This window comes from Cyrtonyx montezumae, unplaced genomic scaffold (assembly GCF_038088225.1).
Source record: "Cyrtonyx montezumae isolate F1298 unplaced genomic scaffold, pur_monq_1.0 scaffold_23, whole genome shotgun sequence".
NCBI classification, from domain to species: Eukaryota; Metazoa; Chordata; class Aves; order Galliformes; family Odontophoridae; genus Cyrtonyx; species Cyrtonyx montezumae.
Window position 1 is genome coordinate 8,394,652 of NW_027071970.1, and position 25,578 is coordinate 8,420,229.

General features: G+C 35.5%; 1 protein-coding gene across 6 annotated transcripts in view; it reads left to right on the forward strand.

The window, feature by feature from the left end:
• Positions 1-25,578, forward strand: part of RIMBP2 (RIMS binding protein 2) — an 88,693-nt gene that overhangs the window by 30,875 nt on the left and 32,240 nt on the right. For 3 of the 6 annotated variants that reach the window (XM_065739108.1, XM_065739110.1, XM_065739105.1), the window contains exons 2-6: positions 1,167-1,256; positions 6,625-6,747; positions 11,586-11,690; positions 14,825-14,875; positions 20,107-20,311. In XM_065739108.1, the coding sequence (XP_065595180.1) occupies positions 11,589-11,690; positions 14,825-14,875; positions 20,107-20,311 (358 nt within the window). In that variant the 5' untranslated portion in view covers positions 1,167-1,256; positions 6,625-6,747; positions 11,586-11,588. Of the gene's footprint in view, positions 1-1,166; positions 1,257-6,624; positions 6,748-11,585; positions 11,691-14,824; positions 14,876-20,106; positions 20,312-25,578 lie in introns of those variants that run through there. The other 3 variants (XM_065739104.1, XM_065739107.1, XM_065739106.1) reach the window with 1 other exon arrangement.

Genomic DNA, 25,578 nt, shown 5'->3' on the forward strand with positions numbered 1-25,578 from the left:
GGATATCAAGAGCCAAGTAGTCATTAGGCAGAAATCTTTAAGCTTCCTCAGTTCTCATACTTAAAGCTTAGGAAACAGTTTAGGTGAGAAGTTAAACAACTTTTGTACTGTGTAAACAGTATCAAAACACAGGTGTTGTAAGGAGAAAGTCCTAAAATTGGTTTTGGAAAGATATGATTACAACTTAGTACAAAATCTAGCTAGCTAGAAGCTCTTCATCAGGCAAATCTGTAACCCATACCTCCTGGCAACTTTTCAGTCAAGTCTTATGCACTTATTTTCACCTTTCACGTGACAGCTTTATCTCAGATAGCTTTCTTTCTTAACTTGTACAAAATTATCAGAAATACCAGAGAATCCTGCTACTTTTCCTGAGCTCTGTGTGTTTTGATTTGAGTGACCCTCCCTCTCCAAATTTGACATTTGACTGCATATGTGAGGCTTATCTGCTTTCCATTTTTCCATTCTTTTTATAGCACTGTGTAAATAAATAAAAATTCTCGAGGCTGATTTAATATCTTGATGTTTGGACTGTGTTGTCTTCTGTCTGCATTTTGGGTTTGCCTGCCACTGTAGCATGTAAGTGTTCTACGCAGACTCTAAAAGTGATTGAATTTAAGCATGTATATATGCATTTATTATAAGTAGACTTACTACAAATAGGAATAGCTATCATACTCCTAGTGACATACATGAATATAGGCATGTACCTGATTACACATTCCAGTTATTGGCTTTTGCCCTCAGACCATCTTCTGAAGATCTAAGTTTGAGAATATTGCTTTATTCTAGGAGCTAAGTTTCTTCCCCACTCTCAGTAAGGTAGATAGGTCTGAGCTCCTTGTTGCACCTGCAGGGAGATTTTTATTTTTTATTTTTTAATAAAATGTATGAATGTACCAGGCCTGTGATATCACATCTATTTGTCTGCAGATCTTTAATCAGATCATCTACTGAAAACATGTGGTTTTATGACAGAGCCAACTGTAATTGCCAGCTAATCTTCTGCTTCTGCACCTTCAGTGCCTTTGGCTTTATGCCTGGTACTACTCTTAATGGTATGTTAATACCAAACAGTGCAAAAACATTGCTTCCTTAAGAACTTAATAGGATGTACTGTAATGGAGATAAATGGTTATAACACACACTCTTTTCTTGTGTTTCAGAAAAATGAACTGAAGGATGCTGTGCAAGAAAAGAATCGCCTGAGTCTTCAGTATGCAAATGTGTCACACAAAGCCCTGCAATATGACCAGGTACCAATAATAAGCACAGTACTCATACATCAATTTGTTACAGTAATCAGTCTGAAAAATCGATAAAAATGGATTGTGTAGTCACCTCTGATTTTTATGTCCTCTTAGAAAACACAAAATATCTTAATTAAAAATAAGTTACATATGTATTTTACAAACAAAGGCTATTTTAAGTGAAAAAGGAACACTGGTAGTTGGTACAGAGATGCATTATTCCTGATGCATCTTTTCTTAACATCGTAAATTGGTATTAGGCTTTGGAAAAAAGATGGGTTTTTTTCAGTAATTTTCATGAGACTTGATTGAAAACACATCATTAATTTTTCCAAATGATGATGACAGGAAGGATTACTCACTAGCAGTGTATTTTCCTTCCCTTCTGCATTTTTCCTTTGTACTTCTTTTTTGTTTCTGAATAAAATGTTGAAATGTCATTGTCCAGCAGTAAATTTTGCAAATTCTGTTTATCAGCTGTTATTTCCCCTGTAGCATGACATATGGCATAAGTCCACGTCTCAGCTATTCTAGGTCCTGTTTTGATATTAAGCTTTTTTGTTTTGTTTTGTTGCCTGTTTCAGCACAGAAGATGTCTTCCTGACTACAGTGATTTTATCTGTGGCAAATTCTGCATGGCTTAAGTAGCATGGGCTGATGTGCCTTACCTCATCACATATGTATTCAGAGGAAGAAACATCATGAACCAGCCACTTTACAAGGCTACATTTAGCTAAAAATAAAACTCCAATCTGGGATTTCTACAGGGCTTAAGTGAGTTGCTCAGCAACCTCATTCACATCAGAAGAGCTGTAACTCATACAGGCTCTGATGAAAGCCCATCCCAAACCTTGCAAAACAGTGGTAGCTGCATGCTTTGATATCTCTGACGTGTATGTGTCACAGAGCAGCCCAGTGCTGTATTTCCAAACCGAAGGAGGTCTGACTTAGTCCTAAGAAAAATAGATTCAGAGGTAGCTATGCATGTACTCTTAAGTTTTCTGTGTAGCACCCGGTGTCAGAGCAGACCAGAAATTTTACGTAGGTGAGGATATAAATTATTTTGATATACCAAAGCAGCACAACAGTGTATTATATTGGAAGGAAGATATGGATCATGGTGTTACTCAATTTTATTAGTCCATCTGTCTGTCTGGAATTTTGTCATGCCTTTAATGTTTTTCTCTTCTTTTTATTGTTGTTTACATATCACCCTCACTGTTTGGTTCACAAGTCACATAAAGACTTACATAGGCAGTTTTATATTCTAGCTGACGTAGAAATACCATGCAGCATTAATGCAGTGAAGGCTTAGTACACTGGTGACACTAAGAAGATTAGCTCTCTTACTATCAGAAAGTGATGACTTACGTGGTTAATAATACTTTATTATGGGTAACATTTGTATCTTACTAAAGTGAGGAGTTTGAGACATGCTAGAAAACTTAGTTTGAAGTGCAGTATTAAGTATATACTTAGTATAAAGGTGCAGTATTAACCTCAGTCACATTAACCACTAACTTACTAAAAGCACCTTTCACCATTACAGTGTTGGGATTTATAATACTATGGATGTTTGTAAAATGCTGTGGAGGGCACATTACAAAAATTCAGTGTGTCTGTGCTGCTGGTTTTTATATCTCATCTTCTGCAGGATCAAAGACTTCCTTTAAGTATACCCTCTCACTTTCAACAGTTTTAAAAATATGCAAGGTATGAGGAATTTTGCAGCATACCTCAGGTGTTAATAAACCTGCTTGTCTAACAAGTTTTCTAGGGAATTGCTGTTTTTTCTTCTTTTTTTTTTCTTCCCCTTCCCCCATACATAAAATGAAAATGAGGATTGATTGTACAGTTCAGATTACTTTTTACTTTTAAGAAAGCGTGAAAATAAATGCACATGAATGTTGAGACTAGTGCAGAATTCTGAATCTGAGTTAGGGCTCAGCCCTGAAGGGAAAAACCTGGTTTGTTCTTTTCCCCCATGAGAGCTGACCTGAAAAACGGGCCAACTTTATCCTAGCAATTGGAGCTGGGAGAATGTTTATGCATTCTGCTGTGCAGTATAGGTAAAACAACTGCTCATTAATGCATAATGTAATTGTTGATATTCAGCTGTAGAAAGGAGCAAGTATGAGCTGTGCTACTTTTTAATGCACCAAATAAGAACAAAATTTTACTTAATTTATGCAGTTCTGTGTTGTTACTCTGCATAAGAGGAATAAAGTCGTGTTTCTGGAGCAGAGTACTTGTGAAAAGGTTTTGTAACCCTAGAAGTGCTGTGACACTAGGCTTTGACTTGTTTCTCTGTTCAACTGAATATTTATGGGTTATATAAAAAGAGACAAGACGTTACCTGTTTGGAATGTATTTCTGTGATACCTGATACCATACAATTTTATTGGGAGACTCTGAATCAGTTTTTCAAAACAATATCAGTGGTGTGAAACATCAACATATTAAAAAGTCTGGAGTTAGGGCAAATGGTGCATTTCTGTATTCAGGCACAGTAGTTAGAGCTCAGCAGTTGTGATTTATGTACAACACAGTAAACTGTGAGTGGCAGAAAACATTTTTCAGCCTGAGCATGTCAGTAAAAGAGAACTACCATTTCTCACAGGAAGAAATTCTTCCAATTGACTGTCTGAGTTTCACTGATATAACAAAATAAACCAGCAGTTTATTTTGCTGGTCTCTGTACGAAGTTCCTGCATTTAAGAGTTCAGAAAGTGAAATGTACTTCAGCAGTATTCTGGCCTTCATAACTGACTCAAATGAAGACACTTCTGAGTGAGAAGTGGTGAGATGAAAAATAAATTTGTTGATGCACTGAACAGAGAAACATCACAGATCAAAATGTTCCCTACATTTCTGTCATGAATTTAGAACTGTTTATAATGGCACTCAATTTAGATCAACTGGGAACACTGATGTTTCGATGTGCTCTGTGTAATTCAAGTTCATGCATATACTGTTCATGCATATTCTCACACAGCCTGCTTGTAGAGAGCATTGCAGTTGCACTTAACGAGTTTTATCCAAACAAAAGTAAACAAACAAAAAAACTGATTAAGTTTTATGCTGTTTTATACTATTTATATACATTTATCATGCTGCTCTTTGACATACGATATTCAGAAGGAAGAAGTCCTGGCTATAAGGCCCTGCAGAAATATTAGAATTATTAGTGTTGCTAGAAGTAACAAATAAATTCTCTGAAGGCAACTGGTAGAATTAGTTGTTATTTCTGAGCTAGGAAATTAAAATTTATATGGAACATTGTTCAAAGACTGTTGAAAGTAGAGAATGGGATTATCACTTCAGTGACCTTAAATTTTAATTAATCTGAGTATGTGCTATTTGATCCTGAACAAAAATCCTGAGATGTGTACAATATCTGCAGTTCTACCTCTCCCTGATTCATTTCCTTCCCAAATTACATTAGCAGCCTGGCGGGTACTGTTTGTTCCTATAGACCCTTCACTGCCAAAGGGGAAAATGTACGTCAGAAAGCTGCCATGCTTACCTGCTCCCCAAAATTATTAAGACTGCAGTGACTGTTAAATTTTAGAACACTCTTTACAAAGGTAGCCAGGATCAGGTATTTCAGAGGCAAAGAAAATTAAAGCCTGAGTAAAATTTTCTGGAAGCTTTTCCAAAAAAAAACCCACAAAAAACGTACTTCGTTCATTCTCAGTAAATTAACTGAGAATCAGATAGCAACAAACTTGCATCTGTGGTGACTCTTCATTGCATTTTTTCCACTCCATTATTCTTCAACAATCTACACTGAGTGATCTGAGCAATGAAATACAATATGAAGGATGCAGGAAGTAATGGAGTATGAAAATTTGTTGTTTAATAGTTTCCTTAGTTATAAAGAAATGAGGGAAGAGGAAAAGAAAAATCTGTGCATGGGGGAAAAAAAAATCCCAAGTTTAACGATAATTGCACCAATTCTTGTGGAAAACATGATTTGTTTCATTTTCTTCTTTCTTTTTTTCTAGTCCACTGCACTCTAAAGAGCCCTCTTACAAAGACAAATATGAGGTCTGGCTGCAACTATTTAGATTGTTTGGTCCATGGTGAAATTTGCAAATTAACAAACTGTAGCCAGGAGGCAAATAGGCTGAATCAGTTTCCAAAACATTGCTTCAGAAAACATCTGAGAGAGATCCATGTCAGAGATTACATAATGCCTTTGGTTCTTTAAGAAAATGAAATTACAGTAATTAAATTGTAAAAAGAACTTGTCACTTCTCCTAACTGAAGCTAGAAATAATGTTGAGCTGCACCTAGATTAAAGCAAGCCTAAGCATTATCCCAATTCTTCATACTGCTTTGCCTGTCCTTATTCAGTAATCCTGCAGGCATTGTTCATGCTTCTTCACTTTGTGTTGCAGTTAACAAAGCAAAAGAGGTGCTTCTTGGAACATAGTTCCAAGCAAATATTTTGTCTCTTTCTTTTCCTTTCTTACCCCCCTTTTAGCATTTAACCCCTTTTATCATTTCAGAGAAGGGAAGAGCAGCATTTATGAAATAGAATGTGAACACTTTATGAAGATACTTATTATGGATGACTTTTCACTTTTAACATAAAATTGCTCTTGTTGATATGATATGAGCTATGTAAGAATCCTAGTGTTAAACATCAGTATGTCATGTAAACTCATCAAATGCTGATGTTATTTTCTATAAATTAGACTCTCATCTGTTGTGAATTCAAGAAAAGCCTTTTCCATGGTGGGATAAAGTAGTTAAATGTTATATTTTCTTACTCTATATGTTTTTATGAAATAGTTGATATTGCTGGTGATTTGTAAAGTCCTGTAAACAAGGAGTTAGTAATTTTGAAATAGTTAAGATAGCACCAAATTAATTAAATAGGAAAACGAGTACTATTTGGTGAGTATCTGATCCTTTAAAAATCTGCAGTACTGTGGAGACTGCTTTAAAATATTATAACAGGCTTCTCATGCACTACCCTGTGTTTGATTTTATCTTGGTGTCAGTTTAAACTAAAGAACAGTCCAGGAGAATTAAAATGTGTGAGTTATATTTCAGTATGCACCGAATGCTCTGTCCCTTTTTGTGTAGGAATTGTTTTGATTGTCATCTATAGTTTTTATCTTGTAATACATATATTTATTTAACTTGATATCTATATGCATAGCCACAATTTGGTTGCCAGATTTTAGATCTGCATGTTGCCTACATAAACCTATTAGGGCTGCTCACAATTTGCCCAGAGAACATTCCCTTCCATCTACCTTTTATATTTTTTCTTTGAACTTCTTTTTCATTTTAATATACAGAAATGTTTTGTCAGATATTCAAAAGTATACAAGAATTAATCACGTATTTATTGTTCTAGGTGAAGTCAGACTATGACCATCTTAGAGAAACCCTTACCAGAGTAACCAAAGAACGAGATTTGGCCATAAAGGGAAAACACCAGCTCCAAGCCAAGCTGGAGAACTTAGAGCAGGTCCTAAAGGTATGTATAACACTGCAAAGACCAGCATTGCAGTATTTCTATAGGTAGTTTAATATTCCTCATATTAATTTAATGAGTCATATACGCACAAGTGCTTTGCAAATCAGGTGCCTGAATTAATTGTAGCAAAAACTATGAAATACAATAGAACAAGGGGCTTCAAACTTATAGGAGAAGAGACATCTTCATCTGATGCTTTTTAAGAAAAGAGATGTAGATTTTCACTGTATGATTACTGTATGTAAATCAAGATGAGAAGAAAAGGATGGGAGGAGACTGTGAAGGAAATATGAACAACATCCAGGATATTTTACTTTAAAGAGGGCTTTTCCAGCCCATTTATCTTGATGCAAAACATTATTGTGATCCTGTGAAGCGACCTGTTGATACCTAGTGTATTACCTGTGCAGAATTCATCCCATTGTTGGAAGAGGGTTGGAAAACCTAGTAGTCTTATGAGAGAGGTATTAATTGGAAAGAATTAAAGTTCCTGGTACATTCCAGCTTTTTTTTTCTTTAACATGCTTTTAGAGAAGCCTAGCATGTTGGTGTCTAGCCACAATTGTTTTCTTAGATACTCAGTTGTTGGCACGTCATCAATTTGCTCCTTCCTTTTCAACGCAGTGAAGTTCAAAAATGTGTTTTGATTCACAAATGCATTCTTCAGTAGAGGTCTGTGTGTATTTGAAGATCCTGTCCTGATTCTCTTTGCCTGGTTCTTATAGAGAACTATGTGAAATGCTGGGGTAGAGTGCTAGTAAAAAATAGATGTACTGGGAAAAATTAGACTTCATACTTGAGAGGGAAAAAAATACACTGCTTTGCCTCTTTAGACTAACGTGACTTTCCCCAGGAACAAGCAGGAAGTTTTCTCTAGCACTGGAAAATAATTTACCTTTCCTGCTGTTACCATCCTTTTTTTTTCTGGGGAATGCAAAATTGACAGTCCTGTTTTAACGTGAGCCGTGTGCTGTACCTACATAGGCTAGGGCCTCCAAGCACATTGGATAGATACACCTTGGTTGGAATATCTGTATAATAATAGTAGGGCTCCAGTTTGGTAGCTGCAGAAACACTTCTTCAGGGAGTACGTAGTAAAAAGAGAAGAGGAAAAACAATTAAACAGAAATGAGCTGTGAATTCAAGGCTCACAAAACAGCATAAAGTTTTCTCTAATAAATTAGCATTAATTTTATCAAATCAAAATACAGATTACCATTGTCTGAGCTGTAAAAAAAATTCTCAAGAGGACAAAAGCCCATTTTTTGTCGATGTCTTATTCAGATACTGATTTTGCTAAGTTGGTGTGTTTTTAAACACTTGAAACTCATTTAGACTAATGGCAAGCTGTGTTTTACTTAAAACAAGTCAAAGAACATACTTTATTTTACAGCTGCAATGGAAGATATTCATTTGTGCACTTTTTAATTAGGATACCTACTAACACTTGGCTTAATGATTCCCACGGATTTCTTCTGTTGAACAGCCAAACCTGGTTATTTGATTAAATGTTTTTCACTTATGCTGAAATAAAACTTATAATACATGCAGGAGAAGCATCTTGTAAGTCTCATTGTTGTGCTTAAAAACTCGTTCAGATATTTTTCTTCACAGAAACAGAACACTGTCCAGTGCGTTTAGAGACTCATGCTTTTCATGTTAAATAGTACCGGTTTTGAACTCTGATTTACTTCTGTTGTTGTATTCCACATTGTTGTGGCTGTTTTATTTTTTCTTTTTCTGCATCCTACTTGTTTGTCCTTATCCACAAGATATTTCTTCTGTATTTTAGTTGCGAGCTGTTGGGGCGAGAGAGAACTTTGGTGGTTTTATTTTATCTCCGTGTCAGTGATGTGGAGTTCTTGCCACTGGGCACAGCCTTTCTGAGCTGGCAGAGTACCTTAAACAGACTTGAAATCCTAAATCTTCTCCTTAAAGCGTGCCTAGACAGGTGCAGTTAATTGTGTATTTCATGTGTGTCCTCATATGCTCTGGAAATTTGTGGTTTAAAAAATGCTTTGCAGCTTTCCAACCACTGGAAATCTTTGAGAAATACTTAGCCTAGTTTCCCTGCCATAAATAAAATATAGTTATACTTTCTATTATTTCAGGGTATATCAACAAGGCTGAAAAGGAAAGATGAAAAACTGTTGAATTAGCTAACTTATGGGAATCTTCTGTGCCTCTCACACAGAAGAGTTCTGATTTTCTGATGTGTTCAGCCAGCTTTTCCCTTTCGTGTCACTGTAATTGTACCCACCCATCTGCAAGCACAGATGATAAGTCCTTTGAGCAGAATAGTACTTGGCTGAAAATTAAATTTGCTCCCCATTCAGCATCATGTATGAGTTCTGCTTCAGAACAAAACTCTGGTACTTTAAAGCCATTTGAGCTTGTTTTAACTTTGGTTAGTTGCACATTTTGAAAGTGTAAAAATCTCTGCTGTAAGGTATAATTAGGTGTTTTGTTTTGGTTGCAGCTGTAGGTAGTACAGTGTAAGAAGTGAGTGGGCTGGAGCTAGCAGGGGCTATTCATTGTCACATCCCATAAAGAAACTGGAAAAACATGAACTGTTTTAGTGAGGTCCTTAATAGCCATTTCAGAAATGTTTTGTACTAGACAAATGTCTAGCACAACAGTTTTGATGAAAACTGAAATATCTGTGATATCATCAATTCATTCTCTGCACCATAGCAGGATTCCTGTCTGATCTGAAACATTCACTGAAAAGGTTCCTTCTTCTCCATGTTTTTGTAGGAAAGAGGATTATTTGCCAGTTGGTTTGAAATATGAAGACCTCACTGTATTTTTCTGTGTTCCTCTGTATATGGATTTGTTTCCTGATGTTAGAATAACATTGTCACGACTCCTAGAAAGGGTGCAAAAAGGGAAGAGCAAATTTACATATTTAGAAAGTTCCACACGTTATCAATTACAAGGGCAGATGGATTGCCACCACCTACACAAGCTGATGGCAATGTAATCATGCAAACCAGTCCTTAAGGAAAAAGGAGAAAGAATTCAGCAGCTCAGAACTTCCTCCTTGCTGATATTCCAGTGGTCATTGCAGTCCTCTTCCACCTCCCTAACCTATTCCCTGTAGGCTTGGAATTGGGAATGACACCCACTGATGTGCAGATAGGAAGTGCAAAATAGATTGCAGACAGAACCAATTTCTGATCAGAGTGGGAGAAAAGGAAATATCTTCTGGTTTGGGGGAGATTTAGTTGCTGTGCCAAGGAAGGGACAGGTGCTGGGGGTGAAGAGATCTTTGCTGATTTAAGTACTAACTAGACAACAGCAGTACTAAAGCACTGTGAGAGACTTTGGGGTTACTGTAGTTGACCAAATGGCCTTAAAGTCTGTGATCATTGCACACTTACACTAGGAAACTGAGAAATTAAAAGTGAGAGGGAATCATAGATTGTGTATCACAATCTGTTTCTTACATTTTGTACATTTGCTGTGTGGTCACTGCATTAATTGTTTATCCGATCTTTCCAATGGTTTAGAAATGTTCTTTAGTAGCTTTTGTAAAAACAGTAAGAATTTAAAAATATTGAAACATACTGTACCAAATCCCACTACTAAGTCTTGAATTGAGACCAATTTGATATTTAAAGCTTTCATAGATTAGCAGTGGAAAAATTTCTTGATTGCCTCATCATTTCTTGAATGACTCACATCAGTGTCAAGTTTTACATGAGATTTAGTGGAAGCTGCTGATCTCAGTAAATGTAGCTTCATGGTAATTTAAGTAATAAGTAGTGCTAGTTAGCAAAACAGACTACGTTCATTTAGTTGAGAAAAGAATTGAACCATTGTTTTTGGTTATTATTAAATAAACTAAATAATAAGTGCTGTTCAGAAATGTTTACAGCCTCACTGTGCTGTCCTTTGTGTTTTAGTTAAGTGTAGCAGAGAATTAACAGCTCCTAAAAGGTTAGAAATATGCTGGATACAGTTATCTCTGGTACACAAAAAGAAGTATTTTGGCCTCATATTGACAATTGCCACCATATATTTCTGTTTCTAAGTGCATCTTCCTAATAGGTTCTGTGTAATAACTCATGGTCCTGCAGATAAGGCATTGTGTCTCAGAACAGAGTGTTAGCATATGTAATTTAGAAAATAAAAATCTGTAATACCCATTTTGACAGAAAAGATATCAGAATCTAGCAATCTTTCTGAACTCCCATTTATTAAACAGGGTGTTTGAAAGTTACAGTGCTATGGAGAGAATGATATTAACCTGTAATGAAAAAGATTTCTATCTACAAAAGGTATCTTGACATTGTTCAGCTTCCCAGGAACTGTCTCATACTGCTTTGAACTATTAGTAGTAACTGTTCTTAAAACTATTTTTAAACACCAGCTACATCTAACTGATTTTGTTTTGCTCTGTGTAATTTATTATGATCAATGTGCAGAGTTTAGCAAAAGTAAGCTGTTTTTGGGGTAGTCATCATTTGGAAGAGAAAAACAAACTATAGATAATGAGGCATTTAGGGAATTGTCATACTGATATTTTTACAAGCTTAACTTAGGTTAGAATGTGACATATAAAAATGTAATTGATGGATAAAAAGGCTTCTGTTCACTTAGACATCACAGAGGCCACATTGCTGGCAGTCATATCTCCTAAAAGAGATTACTGTCAGAATATGTGAACTTGCACGGACGATATTCATCTAGATACTGACCAAATTAAAGTCTTGTTCAGACTCCCTTTTGTCTGAAAGTGATGAGATGACCATCTGCAGTCCTGGGGATGGCAGTGTGCTTGACTAAGATATGTTGAATCTCCTGATAGTTTTGTCTTCCTTTCTTTGAAACAGCATATGCGAGAGGCTGCTGAACGGCGGCAACAGCTGGAGTTGGAGCATGAGCAAGCCTTGGCTGTTCTTAACGCCAAACAGCAGGAAATTGAACTCCTGCAGAAGGTAAGTGAAGAAAATGGAAGTACGATGTAACAGCAAATTACAGTGACCAAGACTTGTCACAACAATCTCAGTTTAAAGATAATAAAATCACAGAAACGTAACTAGTTCGTATTTTCACCCCAAAATCCCAGCCCGTCTTGCTTGCCTTTTCTTCAGGCTTGGGAATGTTTTTCTATTCCTTAAATGCCAGGAAAGAAGCCAGCCTTAATTTTGTGGTAGTTGAAATGCAGAGAATCAACCATTCCCTTGTCAGTTTGATTAACTGGAGCAGTTAAACATTCTCACTGACACTTAAGATTTCTTAGGCTTCCTCTTCTAGTCACTGGTGAGTCACACTGCTTTTCTCCACTATATTAGATTTAAGTCAGGGTCCTTGTGTGTTACAATTGATCTTTTATCTTGAACTAAATGGATGTTTAAGTACCTCATTTTTATGCTTGTTCTTTAATTTGCAAATAGACATTTTATCACAGTGTGTCTTCTCAGTATTCACTATAATATATAAAAACATGGTATGGAGTTCCACTTTTGCCAAAGTCACTTGAAGTTGTGTTTGTCTCAATCCTAATGTTGATGTTTCCAATTGCTGGAGTAGATCAAAACACAGAAACAATAATGCTAATGGTAATTGGATTAAGGGTTGACATGGACAGATGTTGTCAGCGGAATAAAAAAATGTAGCTACGGTTTTGCTTCCAATAGAATGTTTCATTTGTCCAAAATCTTCCAGTTAATTTTCTTTTGGTCTTTTGTAATTTATCTATTAACCATATTTCAACACGTCAGGTTTAGTCACATTCAACTGCCATTATTTGAACCTCAACATAAATTTTGAACTTATTTCTTGTTAAAGCAAAGAAATCAAAGAAATGTTCAACTTTTTCCTCTTGCTATTATCTTCCAACATTCTAGTAATAAATCTGTCTTACACGGGTCTTTTTGTTACGTTACAGATTGGCCCCAAAGGTTAAATCTCCCTCATACTGTTTCTCCAGTTATATTTGCTAAGCTTTAACGCAGTCGATTTTTTAAATCACAAACAGGGCTGCATTTTATTTGTCATTTTGCTGAATGCAACTAGATCAGCATCTGTAACCAGTGGTTAAATTCTTCTTCAGTGGGTCTTCATTAGTATGGAATGCAAGATAATATAGGTTAAATAATTCTCTAATAATCATTTACCTCTAAGTGTCCTTAGACTTATAGTTTAGAATTTCTTACTAAAATACATTGTAGAAGTTCATATATGCACTACGTAGAGAAGTTTAAGAAATGATTCATCCTTCTTGCTGATTTCACTAGCCTGGAACATTCGTGCTAGATCTCTGCACACTCGTTTTGAGACTGAAACATCTGAATTCTTCGTGTGATTAGGTTGCTATTATGTCTTTTTAAATTATTACTGCTTTTCATGATAACAATCTGTGGCAACTGTATCAAACATCCTACCTATCAAAAATCTGTTTGTGATTCTCATGCTAGATATTTTTCTCAAAATGAAGAAAGGGTTGCGGGGGTTTTTGGGAATAGGTTTTTTTTTTTGGTGGTGGTGGTGGTGTTTTTGATTTTTTTTTTTGTGGGTGTTTTTTGTGTGTATTGTGCATGTTTGTGTTGCTTTCAGTCTTTCCATGTTCAAATTCTTTTCCACCGTGTCAGTGCCATGATGGGTTGAATCACAGAATTTTAGATTTCAAATAAATGCAGGTTACTAGTAGAGCCTGATGCGTATGCAATGACATTTTTATTATATTATAAATAAAAATTCATTCTCTTTTTAATGTGTGAACAAACTCCTTCAGATTATCAGCCTAAAAGGGAGAACATAATATTGTTGATCCAAGCATTGTCTTGATGGGGAATCAGATGTTCTTCTTCTCCAAGAAAGACAGTTTGATGAACAAGAGAGATAGCTATCGACACCGCTTTCCTAACCATGAATCAAGAACTCATATTCTGGGCAGATTTTATTAAACTTGTAATGATGGATAACACCAGGCCTTCTATTACCTGCTATCATAGGCTCACTAATGCTCCTTGAGCCATTATTTCATCAGGTGCTAGCAATAAGACTCATCTCTGTAGTACAGAAGTATGAATGTGCTTGCAGAGCCAAAACGGATTTTATTGCAATGCATGACAGTGAAGTATAGTTTGAATATGTGTTTTTCTTGTGACTCTATGACCTGACCAGCTTCTATTCCAGCCAGCAAGTGAGCATGATGGCCCTTGTGCATGAGGATGATTAAGTTGTTATAGTTGTAACAGTGTCCTTCACTGTTCTGGATGATTAATCTAGAAAGTTTGTGAGGCATTGCCCTCTGCTAAAATGAAGACATTTTTCTGACAAGAAATGTTCTGAATGTGGTCTTTGAGATACAACAGTGAGAAGCTAACAGGCAAACTCTGTGCATTGCACTACCATCATCCTTTACAGGGGTTAATAAAGAATTTTGCTTATCTTGGTCAAGTTTCAATAAAAAAGATAGTGAATATTTAAATGGAAATAAAGCAAGGGCAATAAAAAGTTATTGAGTGCTGCCTTTTTGTATTTTTTAGGCTTAAACTTTTCATGATCAAATTTTGTTTTTATTTCTGAGCTTCTTAAAACAACACCTCCCTGCTATATTTCTTCTTTGGGCCAGTTGACTGAAATCTAAATGTTGTACTCCCATTTATGGACAACCTTTCTTCTGGTTGTCTTAAAATGTTTTTTGAGATGTTGCTGAATGCAAAGAATAAGTTTAATTTTCATGTCACCTTCTTGTGTCAAATAAAAAAATGCTACTTGAATTTCCTCAAAAACTGAATTTACTGAAACAGTTATTTTTCATTTTTACTTAAGAGGGTTTCAGAGATAATTGTGATGTGTTTGTGCAGCATGTTGAGCATGCTTGTCTTGGGCTAAATAAATACTGATCATTTTCACTGAGATTCTGTCTCCAAAAATAAGGCAGATATTTTGATGGCTTAGAACCAAAGTGCTGTAGTGGATTGCCTGAACCATTCAAGACTAAATAGCTTTGGATTTGAGTGTATGGTATGCTACTTTATGTAGTTAGAACATACTGTATACAGCATGACTAATTGATTTTCTGTTCATTTCTCCTTTGTTTTTATTTATTTATATAAATAAGGCTCAGGTTGAAGCTAAGAAGGAACATGAAGGAGCAGTTCAGTTGCTAGAGGTAAGAAGATACTTTCTGTATTACTTGTGGTTATGGAGGTTTTATTCTGAAGGTGATAACAGCATCATCACTTTTGAAAGATTAAATTCTTTAATCCTGCCTCTAATCCTGTTGCTGTGTGTCACCTGCAGTGGCCTTTCTTAACATTTCCCAACTATGCTGAAATGTGTTTTTGGAATTTGCGCTTATTAAGCAAACACTGTTAAATAAATTAAGTTTTGAGAGATTATTTAGGTGATAGGCTTTAGTGATTTTTAAAGCACTAAATGTCTGCATATAGTAAAGCAACATTATGTGGAAGGATGCATTAAAACCTTAGTACTTTCACTAGCAATTGCTCATATAAATTGCTATCTTGGTGTGGAGCACTTTATGAAAGCCTTCACTAAGGAAATATCTAGTAACCTATTCTACTGTGCCTCAGGGTACAGAACTAGTTGTTTCTTGTACAGAAACAACATGAAGAATAGGAGCAACTTTTTACTCCCATTCAAAAACTATGAACTTTGTTGTCAGTTTTAGTTACAACAGGGCAAGGTTTGCAAAACTTATTTCAACCAGAGTGAAATTTTTACAGTTTTTAAACTGGGACTTTTAAAGTAATGGCACTTTTATAGTGGATACATACAGGTGTGGTGAAATGGTGTATGCAAACCGTAGCAGCCCTTGCCTTCCCAGGCAGCTGTTAAGATGTCCCATGATGTTGCATAAGAGAGTACAAGTGACAAAAACATACTATAGAAATCAGAACTCCTGCAAAAAAGGTCCTAGATTTTCCCAGCTAGACTCAACAGATTTTTTAAGAGCCAGTTATATCATCTGATGAACTTGGATAAGGTGAAGCATCAGGAAATACTGATACAGAAGTAAATAACATGCTTTACATCCGGATTGCCTTTTATTCTTTCTTCACTTTTTTCACACACAGTAGTTTTTTTTTGTTCTCATGGTAGTTACTCTGTCTCTGTATTTACTGGTCATACGCTGATTGGAGGTGCTTTTTCTGATACACTGATGATCTCTTACAAAAAGGTTTAGTTACTTAAAGTTGTATGTCCACAGGATGGTTTTATTCATATGCTTTCATTCTTATCACATATATTAAACTTTTGCTTTTAAGAATAAAAGATAATAATTTAATGCCTGGTGGAAAGTATATGATGCAGGAAAATACAAGTAGAAACAAAGGAAGCAAGTGATTATTTATTTCCCTCAAGCTAAACAAAATTCCTGTTTAGCTGATTTGTTTGCAAACTCTGATTTTTGTAACTCCATCAAGGTTTCTTTAGCTTTTGCTTTTTGTTGCCTTAGACTCATTGATTTTGTTTATTTAATCTGCCTTTTGCAATTCAAGATCAGCAGTGATACTGATTTCTGAAACCTTCTATAGTGATTTGTGTTAATGCATGTTTTGTTTTTATACCTGTTAACTGTTTCAATGTATTTTACTTTGAAATGCTAAAACAAAAGTGTTCAAAACTGTATTTATTTCTTTATTTCGTATATCTTTGTTTACCGTGTCTTGTTTGGAATTTATTGCTTTGCCCTTCATCCAGAACACCCTGGACAGCATGCAGGTATTTTAGGGCATATATTCTCCAGTCCCTGTGCTGAATCCTGAACCTTTCCCCTTAAAACGAATACAATTATTAGTCCTGTCTAACCTTGCATGGGATGTGTGCTAAAACCATTGTTATGCAAGCATGCTTGGCATTGATTAGCCTGATTCCAAATCATCAAAATCAGATCGATCTTTTTTTCTTCAAATATATGTTTTAATGAGAAATAAGGTACTGTTTCTGAATGTAAACTTCTTACGAGCATGCCCACTAAGAATGGTTTGATAGTTTATTCTAGTCAGTAGCTTTCAGACTGTGGATTTTGTTTGAATTCAGATTGTTTCATTATTTGTAACAAAGGTAGTTTTATGTTATGTTTTCATCTTGGGTTAATTTATAGAGCCCCTTACTGAAAGCTAATGCTCCTATGTACACCGTTAATCTATGAAATGAATTACTAGTCTGAATTCAAACTGTCCTCTAGAAAGCTAGTCATCATAACTGTCTCATGCAAACAATATCTGTCTTGTAATAGATGAAGTCTACTTTGTTTTATATGATGCTATTTCTCACTGTGTATTTTATGAGAAACTTTCCAAGTCCTAAGAGAAGCACATTCAATATGGTCAGCAGTCAAGTGTATCTTTTCATACAGAGACTGCTATAGGTAGGTTCAGTGTTAACTATGTTGGGTACACTACACTTTCAGACTTTACAGGCAGTGGCGTGATAAAGAGTAAAAGTGAAATTGTTCTGAGTGTGAGCACATGCTTCGTTCTGCAGTGAAATATGAGCACATGGCTTTTCTACAGGAGAGTGAGTCAGGCTAATTAGCAATGAACCAAACACATCACTGGAGTCGAGAAAGAAAAACGGGTACAGGGCTGTCTCCTGTTGGTACTGTTGTGGATCTTATGACAACTTTACTTAATACAGTACCAGCCCTGTGCTCGCTTTCTCTCAACTTTGATTAAAAAGAGAAGCCAAAGAAGGCAAATACTGAGATGCAAATAATCTCTGAAATAATATATATTACTATTTTCTTTCTTTCTTTCTTTCTTTCTTTCTTTCTTCTTTCTTTCTTTCTTTCTTTCTTTCTTTCTTTCTTTCTTTCTTTCTTTCTTTCTTTCTTTCTTTCTTTCTTTCTTTCTTTCTTTCTTTCTTTCTTTCTTTCTTTCTTTCTTTCTTTCTTTCTTTCTTTCTTTCTTTCTTCTTTCTTTCTTTCTTTCTTTCTTTCTTTCTTTCTTTCTTTCTTTCTTTCTTTCTTTCTTTCTTTCTTTCTTTCTTTCTTTCTTTCTTTCTTTCTTTCTTTCTTTCTTTCTTTCTTTCTCTTTCTTTCTTTCTTTCTTTCTTTCTTTCTTTCTTTCTTTCTTTCTTTCTTTCTTTCTTTCTTTCTTTCTTTCTTTCTTTCTTTCTTTCTTTCTTTCTTTCTTTCTTTCTTTCTTTCTTTCTTTCTTTCTTTCTTTCTTCTTTCTCTCTCTCTCTCTCTCTCTCTCTCTCTCTCTCTCTCTCTCTCTCTCTCTCTCTCTCTCTCTCTCTTTCTTTTCTTTCTTTTCTTTCTTTCTTTTTTCCCAAAAAATATGTTTTTATGTCAGCCTTAGGAACTTGTTGGGGTCTGGATCACAATGTTGTTGGTTTTTTTCTTTTTTTTTTAATTTTATGCTTGTGTTTCTGCAATTGTATGCAGAAAGGTCAGTATGTGTCTTAGGGAACTGAGACAAAAAACTTTTAATCAGGAAGCGGAGGATCTAAAAACCCAAAGCATTTTACTGCTTTGTCCTTTTTATGTTCTCATAAAACAGCATAAATGTCTTACTCATGTGGCAAAGCAACAAGTAGCAAATGCTCATGTTTCAGTTGCTGAAAACCACAGTGAGAAGATAAAACCAAACAAAGCATTTAATATTTGTGTCAGACTTCCACAATGTCTCTTTATGTTGTATTCCATTTCATAATCAGTCAGATACACCGAGACTTCTTTAGCAGAAATAAATTAATTTGTGCTGTTATGAAATGGCATCCTCACAATTCATTGTAGCTGTAAAAATCCTTTTGTTACAAAAAAGGGACAAGCCATAGCACAATCTTCAGTGGGAAATTTGGGCTTTTGTGTTCTTTCATGGACTATAATGAACATTTTGTTTAGTTGTTTTAAGATCCTTGTATTGGTGCTATGTAATATACGTAGTTTTATTCCTATGTAGTATGTGCATTTCAAGAATAAGAAACTTTCAGTACAGTTGAATGAATCTTATAGTATCCAGCCTTCCTTTGTTAGCAGCACTTTTTAACTAGGCATATTCTGTAAAGGGGATTTTAATGAAGGAAAGTGATATTTGTTCATCATGAAGCAGAAGATCAGGATATAATGCAACTTTCCACTTAAGGAGCCTATTACTGCCTCATTTGAACTGTGTCTGCTTGCAGTGTTTGGGTCATAGCACATCAGACACGAGTGCTCCCTGTGTCTCAAACAGCAGTCTTCCTCTGGCATGTTCCCAGAGTACAGGCCAAATGTTTTCCCCCATGAGAAAATGAGACCTCACATGACATTTTCAAGAATTTTGCTCATTTTTCAGTTTTCTCAGCAGGTGTTAATTAATATCCTATTTCTTGTCTGGGCAATCTCATTGAGAGTTTTAATTCTTCAGTAAAGATTGATAGTGTATGCAGGCAGATATGCAGGCTGCTTATAGAAACATATCAATTTAAATGCACTATATTTAAAACTTTAATATATTCTTAATTCAGTTGGTGCAGTAAACATACAGCTTTGGATGAAATATAAGGTATTTTTGTATTTTACTCTCTTTGCTACTCATGTTTTCTTAGGATTAAATCTATAGAAGAAATCCTGAATTCCCATGTCTTTTGTTGTTCCTCTCAGCCAAGGAACTGTTCCTTCCATTTAACCCATCCATTGTTTCCATGTCAAGGTTTCTTAGACAGTATGTAGGCAAATTTCACGTCAGCATAGAAACTTACCCTTAATTATTCTTTGTTACTGCCTGATGCCTCAAAATTAAAACAGAAGTGTTTGCCCACAATGATATTTTTGTACTTCTCACAAGCTTGCAAACAATCTCCTCTTGATTGGTGTCTGGATTACTTCTGTGTGGTTTGGCACGTACCATAAGGAACGTTATTTTTGAAAGGGAATTCAGCCAGTAGCTAGTCCTACATTCTGCATGAAAAACTGTGTGGGTTTTTTTTTGCTATTCCTGTTGGTTTTTAATATATAAATGTTTTGTTAGTAATACAGGGTGCTTCAACTTTGTAGCTGAGGATGGGCAAACCTTAGAAAAATATCAAAGATTTTAAAAATATTGGAAAAGGATATGAAAGCCACAGAGCTATAGGTTCTGTTTGAAGACATTCTTGGCAGTGATGTTCTTGGCGCTGCCAAAAAAAATATGATGAGAAATTTCCACTGTGTAAATTGGGATTTAAACATTTACCTCGATATTGCAGTGCTACTAAAAGATTTTCTTCAAAATGTGAGAACTTGGGGGATAAAAAAAAAAAAAGAGACAACAAAACTAAACAAAATCAGTGTGTGCATTTATCTCATATAGTTTGCCTATCCTGGATTCCTGATACTTAATGAAAATTGGTCCCTGTTACAGCTTACTCTGGTCTCAGTTAAATGTCTGTTTTGTCTTGCTTGTGCAGGCCAAGGTCCGAGAGCTAGAGGAAAAATGCCGGACACAAAGTGAACAATTCAACCTCTTGTCCAGGGAGCTAGAGAAGTTCCGGCAGCAAGCAGGGAAGATTGATCTCCTGAGCAGTAACTCATTGACATCCTCAGATATCTCTGGTTCTCCCAGTAAATCTCTATCCCAGTTAATGAATGGAATAGCCACTTCTTTAGGCAAAGGTAAGCACAAGTGGAAGATAGAACAGGATTAGGACCAAACTCTGTGACTCGTTTCTATTTCAGAGTATTTCTTACACCTTTACTGAGATTGTTCTAGTTTTATTCAAGTATTGCTTAGAGCAGAAATATCTCTAATCATTCTTAGATGTAGAGGTGAAAAACCTGTTTGGTATTGAAGTGATCTATTTCTTATGTACTACCTGTTTTGAAGGTGGAACGCCATATAAATGCTTTGTTGGAACAGCTTTTCAGTTTGGGGGCAGGAGTCGGTCTGCTATCTTGTTGAATTATTCATTGAGAAAGAAAGAAGACACCTATGCTGTGTTAGCCATTGTATAAAAAGAAATTTGTAGATGGGGGGGGGGGGGGGGGGGCAGAAAGTGGGAAAACTTCTCCATAAAAATTTGAAATTAGAACATAAAATAAAATGTTGATGGCAGTAAATGTTGTCCATGTAAGCAAATTCTGTAACAAAGTGATTTTTTGTTGAAAAGGAGTTCCATGAGATGTATTTAAACACATTTCAAGAGGGGTAATATCTGTAGTTACTTAATAAACCATACAAATATGTTGAAATTTTTAACCATGTTTAAATTGGCTGAACACTTAACTGCTAGATGTTTCAGAAATCAAGAAGTTACACAAAAATATTGCTGGCATGAACTTTAAAAGAATTAGAAAATGTAGAATTACAAAAAAAAAATCTGTATTGGTGTTCTTTTGCATATATTGTATTGAATACTCAATGGAGTGTGTTTTGCCCAAATCTGTTTCGAGCTCTTGCTAGGCCATCATCACCTGTTGCCAGAGGCAACTACTCCTCCTTATTATACATCTTTGTTAATTAGTCATTATTCTTAAGAAACTTCAAGACAAGAGGGCACCTGAAGACACCTGAATGAAACTGACATGTAAATTATGTGGTGGACTCTATTACAATCTAATGTTGTTATCAGTGCTGAGAAATCTACTTAAAACTAATTGAAACTTGGCTCAGTATCACCCATGATAGATAGTTTTTATTATTTGTTCTGCAAAGAAACACTTTCCTATTGTTAAGTAATTACCATAGCTTACGAATTCCCTCAGAATTGTTTAAGAACAAATACAAAGAGGAACTGAACAGACAAAATAGCCTTTTTTTATTAGTATTATTTGTTCTTCCTAAGCTTCTAGAAAAATTCTGAGGCTTAGGGCCTTGAAATCACAAGTAATTTCTGTATCACTATAGATGAGTGGTTATTTTTGGTGAAGGGTGCTATGCTCGGTGTGAAACCAAGTCAAAAGGAACCAAGGTGACATCCTTCTTTCATTTCACTTCAATGACTTCGTACTTTGTATAGCTTAGATTTTAAAACATGGAATTTTAGCTGTTAGTACTCTCAGTGCTGTGCTACACATGACCCTGTATGATTTTCTGGAGCTGTGTTATCTTCCCCATATGGATATTAACCTGCATTAAATAGAGAATTCAAAAGACGGTATCTGATGGCCATAAGAATTTAGTAGAAATTTCCTTAATAATGACAGGGTTTGCTATTGATGCCTCTATGGAAAGGATTTTCAAAGCAATAAATAGTTTAAAGGTAAGGTAATCAGATGTGGAAATGTACTTTTGACAACTCGTGAAAGTCTAGTCCGTATCTCCAGAATTCGTCTAAGTGTGGCCCTAGACCTCACATAAAAATAAACAGAAGTTTCTGAGTTCCTGAGTCAGACTTTTGATACTACTTAGTATTTGTTCTCTAAATACTAATAGAAACAGTTTTTTAATAAAATCTTCAAAACGAACCAAACAAAAATCCTGCAAAAAGTCCTTGACTGGAAGCAACAAATACAAGTAGATCTGTACTGAAGAAATGTCAAAGTGTCTCTGTATGCTTTTAACCTACTGATTTTTATTCTACTTGGGATTCAGGGCTTGCAGCACGGAATGTAAATATCAGAAATCTTTGGACAATGTTCATTCTCAGTCTAAATTCCATGGTAATAATCAAATGATGTTTAAAAAGACGGGTAGGATGTCTAATTCTTGAAATAAACTATTTTTCTTAGTGTTACAGCAAGTTCTTCAAACAAGAAGAATAATTCTTTTTGCTAGGTGTGAGTTAAAAACAGAACACATGGAGAAACACGAGGACAGCTTTCAAAGCAAAGTGACTGATGGAAATGAGATCAGTTTATGACCAGCTGCTTTGCCTTAATTGGTGATTTTTTTCCTTAATGCATCAGGAAATTGAATAAACCTAGGCAGAATAGATTAGAACATTAAAGATTCACTCCAAACATATAATATTGTCACAATCCAATAGAGAAACCTTCAAGATTTGTTATTCATCAGATAAAAGGTGCATTTAAATGGCCTTTCTAGATAATTTAGGTAGTCCATAATGAATCAGCAGTCCCATAAATAAAATGGCGTGTCTAATTGTACTTCAAGTATGGTCAGCTTCAGTTCTCTCTAAGTAATTTAGATTAAGTCTGGAGCTCTTTGCCTCTTTCCTTGAAAGGATGTTTGATTTCCTTGACAGATATCTGCCAGTCATGGCAAAATAACAGCTGTTTTTATGGTCTGTGTATTTTACAAGACTTTATGCACAAGAAATGTAGCTTTTTTTACATTCTTTGGTATTTCAAGGAAGAAGGTACATTTCCAGAAACAGCTGCATTTTCTTATGAGCCAATTCCTTTCATTTTTCCTTTCTAACTGTTGTTTTAACCTGAGTGCAAAAACAAAGAATGATGCATTTACTCTTAGTTTCCAGCAAGTTAACAAATTTTAAGTCTTGATTGGTTCTATTCCAACATATTTTAAATGTTACCCAACCACAGGAACATCAGTGAACTGCCTTGGAAGAAGAAGAAAACTTAGTTTGAAGTTATTTCTTATTTTGTGGGTAAAGTAAAAGCCATTTTTGACTGTATTCTTCCATTTGCAATCCATAAAAGTAGGCATTCTCTATAGAAATGATGAGCTGATCACTGAGACTTGGGGGAGATGTGAGGAGGAATGTGATTCATATATACTGTTTGTCACAAGAGCCATGCGTGGTAATCGGCACGTGTTTATTGTTCTGTTTTTTAATCCAACTGTAGTTCTGCATACATATAGCAAACATGAATTTGCATATATAATTTAAGCATCGCATGACCTTATTAAAAAGATCTCCTATACAGAATCCACAGAAACAAACTGCAAATGTTTTATTATGTATTTTGCCTGCAAGTCTGTTCTTTCCAATTTATTGCAAATCATGCAGTAGTTTTTAAGCTGCTTCAAGAAGTAGGTTACTTTGTTGTCCTAGAGAAAAGCAGCCCCACAGATTCTTAGAGCATCAGTGTCATTTCAAATGCTTTTTCAGAAAGACAGAACTTGATATTACATTGCACAAGTAGACGAATAGAGAGAAAAGACAATGGAGGAGGTGGTAAGTTCAGTTAGGAAAACATATCTGTTCTGCTCAGCTGGCTTTGGGATAGAAGTTGCATTTCTCCATACATAGATAGATGTGCATATGGGATTACTCTGTGGGGAAGTGCAGTATATTCAAGTAGGTGGTATCTACATTTTAGCATTTGTCAAAGCTGTAGATGTGTCTAGTCACATTATGGAATAATAAATACTGCAGTTATCTGTCCTGTAGAGGCAAATTCTATATGCCTTGCTGTACAGGTGGAAAAAAAAATAAGAAAACTGAGTATTTTCAATCACCTTGCCTTTCCTGGAGTTCCTCTTGGTAGTCTGTGTTCCTATCCTGCACATCATCTTATATGTGTGCAAAGAAACTTTTTGTGCACTCCGTATTGCAACTAATTTAGTAACAAAGCCTGAAAAATCCATGAGGTATGAGACCAAACACTAGTTTTCTTTGAGTGAATAAGCACAGTTGGACCAATTATTTATAGGCTTGGAGCTGACAGGCTGGTATGGCATGCACATTAACAGCAAGCAGAAGGAGCTGAATTGGCTAAAGGTTTTATAATGGAGATGACTCTTCTGTTATATATGAGAGAAAGATTCCAAGAGTAAAAAATATATCCCCCAGCTGGCAGATTGCCCCAAGTAGGGCTGGTTGTAATTAATCTTCTGTGTGATGGCTTATATGTTTCCCTGTTATCAATGTGCTTAAGCTATCCTGCTGTAAATTACAGCACTGCAGAGATAATTAATCATATTGAACTAAGGAATACACAAAAAAAGCTTTCTGTTTTTATGTTCTGGAGGTTATTTTCTTCAGTGTAATAAAGAGGTCCCACTGATAGTTCCTAGTGACGTGTCTGGGAAGCATGCAATGCTGTAGCAAAATATTACTGTTCAGACTTTTGGCAGAACTGGAGAGAAAATGCAACTGCCAAGCCTACACACCTATACCCAGGGTGTGAAAAATTAGAGCACAGATTTCTTATGTTAATGAGAGAAATTGATGAATAGGAAAGATACCCTGGATATCTGATTGTGTCAGCACTGCCCCAAACTGAGTGCCTTCCTGTAACTTGTGCTGATGTTACAGGTATAATTAGGGTCAGTTTACAATTTCCTGCTTGTATTCACGAGGTTTGGAGACTAACCTGATAGAAAAAAGGCTTTATTAGACTCTCTGACAGCCTTAATGAAGTTGTTCTTTTCACTAGTGCCTCCTCACCATTAGACCTGGATTTCTCTTGATTCAGCAGGAGATTAGTAATCAGCATCTTGTAAGGCACTTATGTCCTTTAAATGAGTGGTATATACTGTCGTTAGTTTTACGTTATTTAAAAGCACATTATTATTATTATTTTTTAAAGAAACTGGAGGGGTGCTGCTGTGATAATTTTTTTGTTGTTATAGTATTGGTGTTAGTTGGATCTTAAGAAATACGAAGCCACTATTCTTGGAATTTACTGCCCTGCAACAAGCCAAGCCCCTTCCCTTTATTTCAAAATGAATACCCTGACAACTCGATGATTAGTCTTTCAGTCACTCTGTTAGAAAATAAGTGCACAACTCAGTTTTACTTACCAGTGTATAGCAGAATCATCAAAATAGAAGGGTTACAAAAATAGCTATTTTGTCCTGGACATGTTCAACAACATATCCAATAATTTCTCTAAAGATCTCAAGATGCTCAGAGCAAAGGTAGAATTCTTCTCTTTATGAAAAACTTCACTTTTTCAAATTAAAATACCCTAATATCTGTATTATCTACTTATTGCTGAATAATATGATCTATCTAAAGGCAGGCAGCAGTTGGCTTAGCTACTTTTCATTGACTTCAGTCTATCCACCT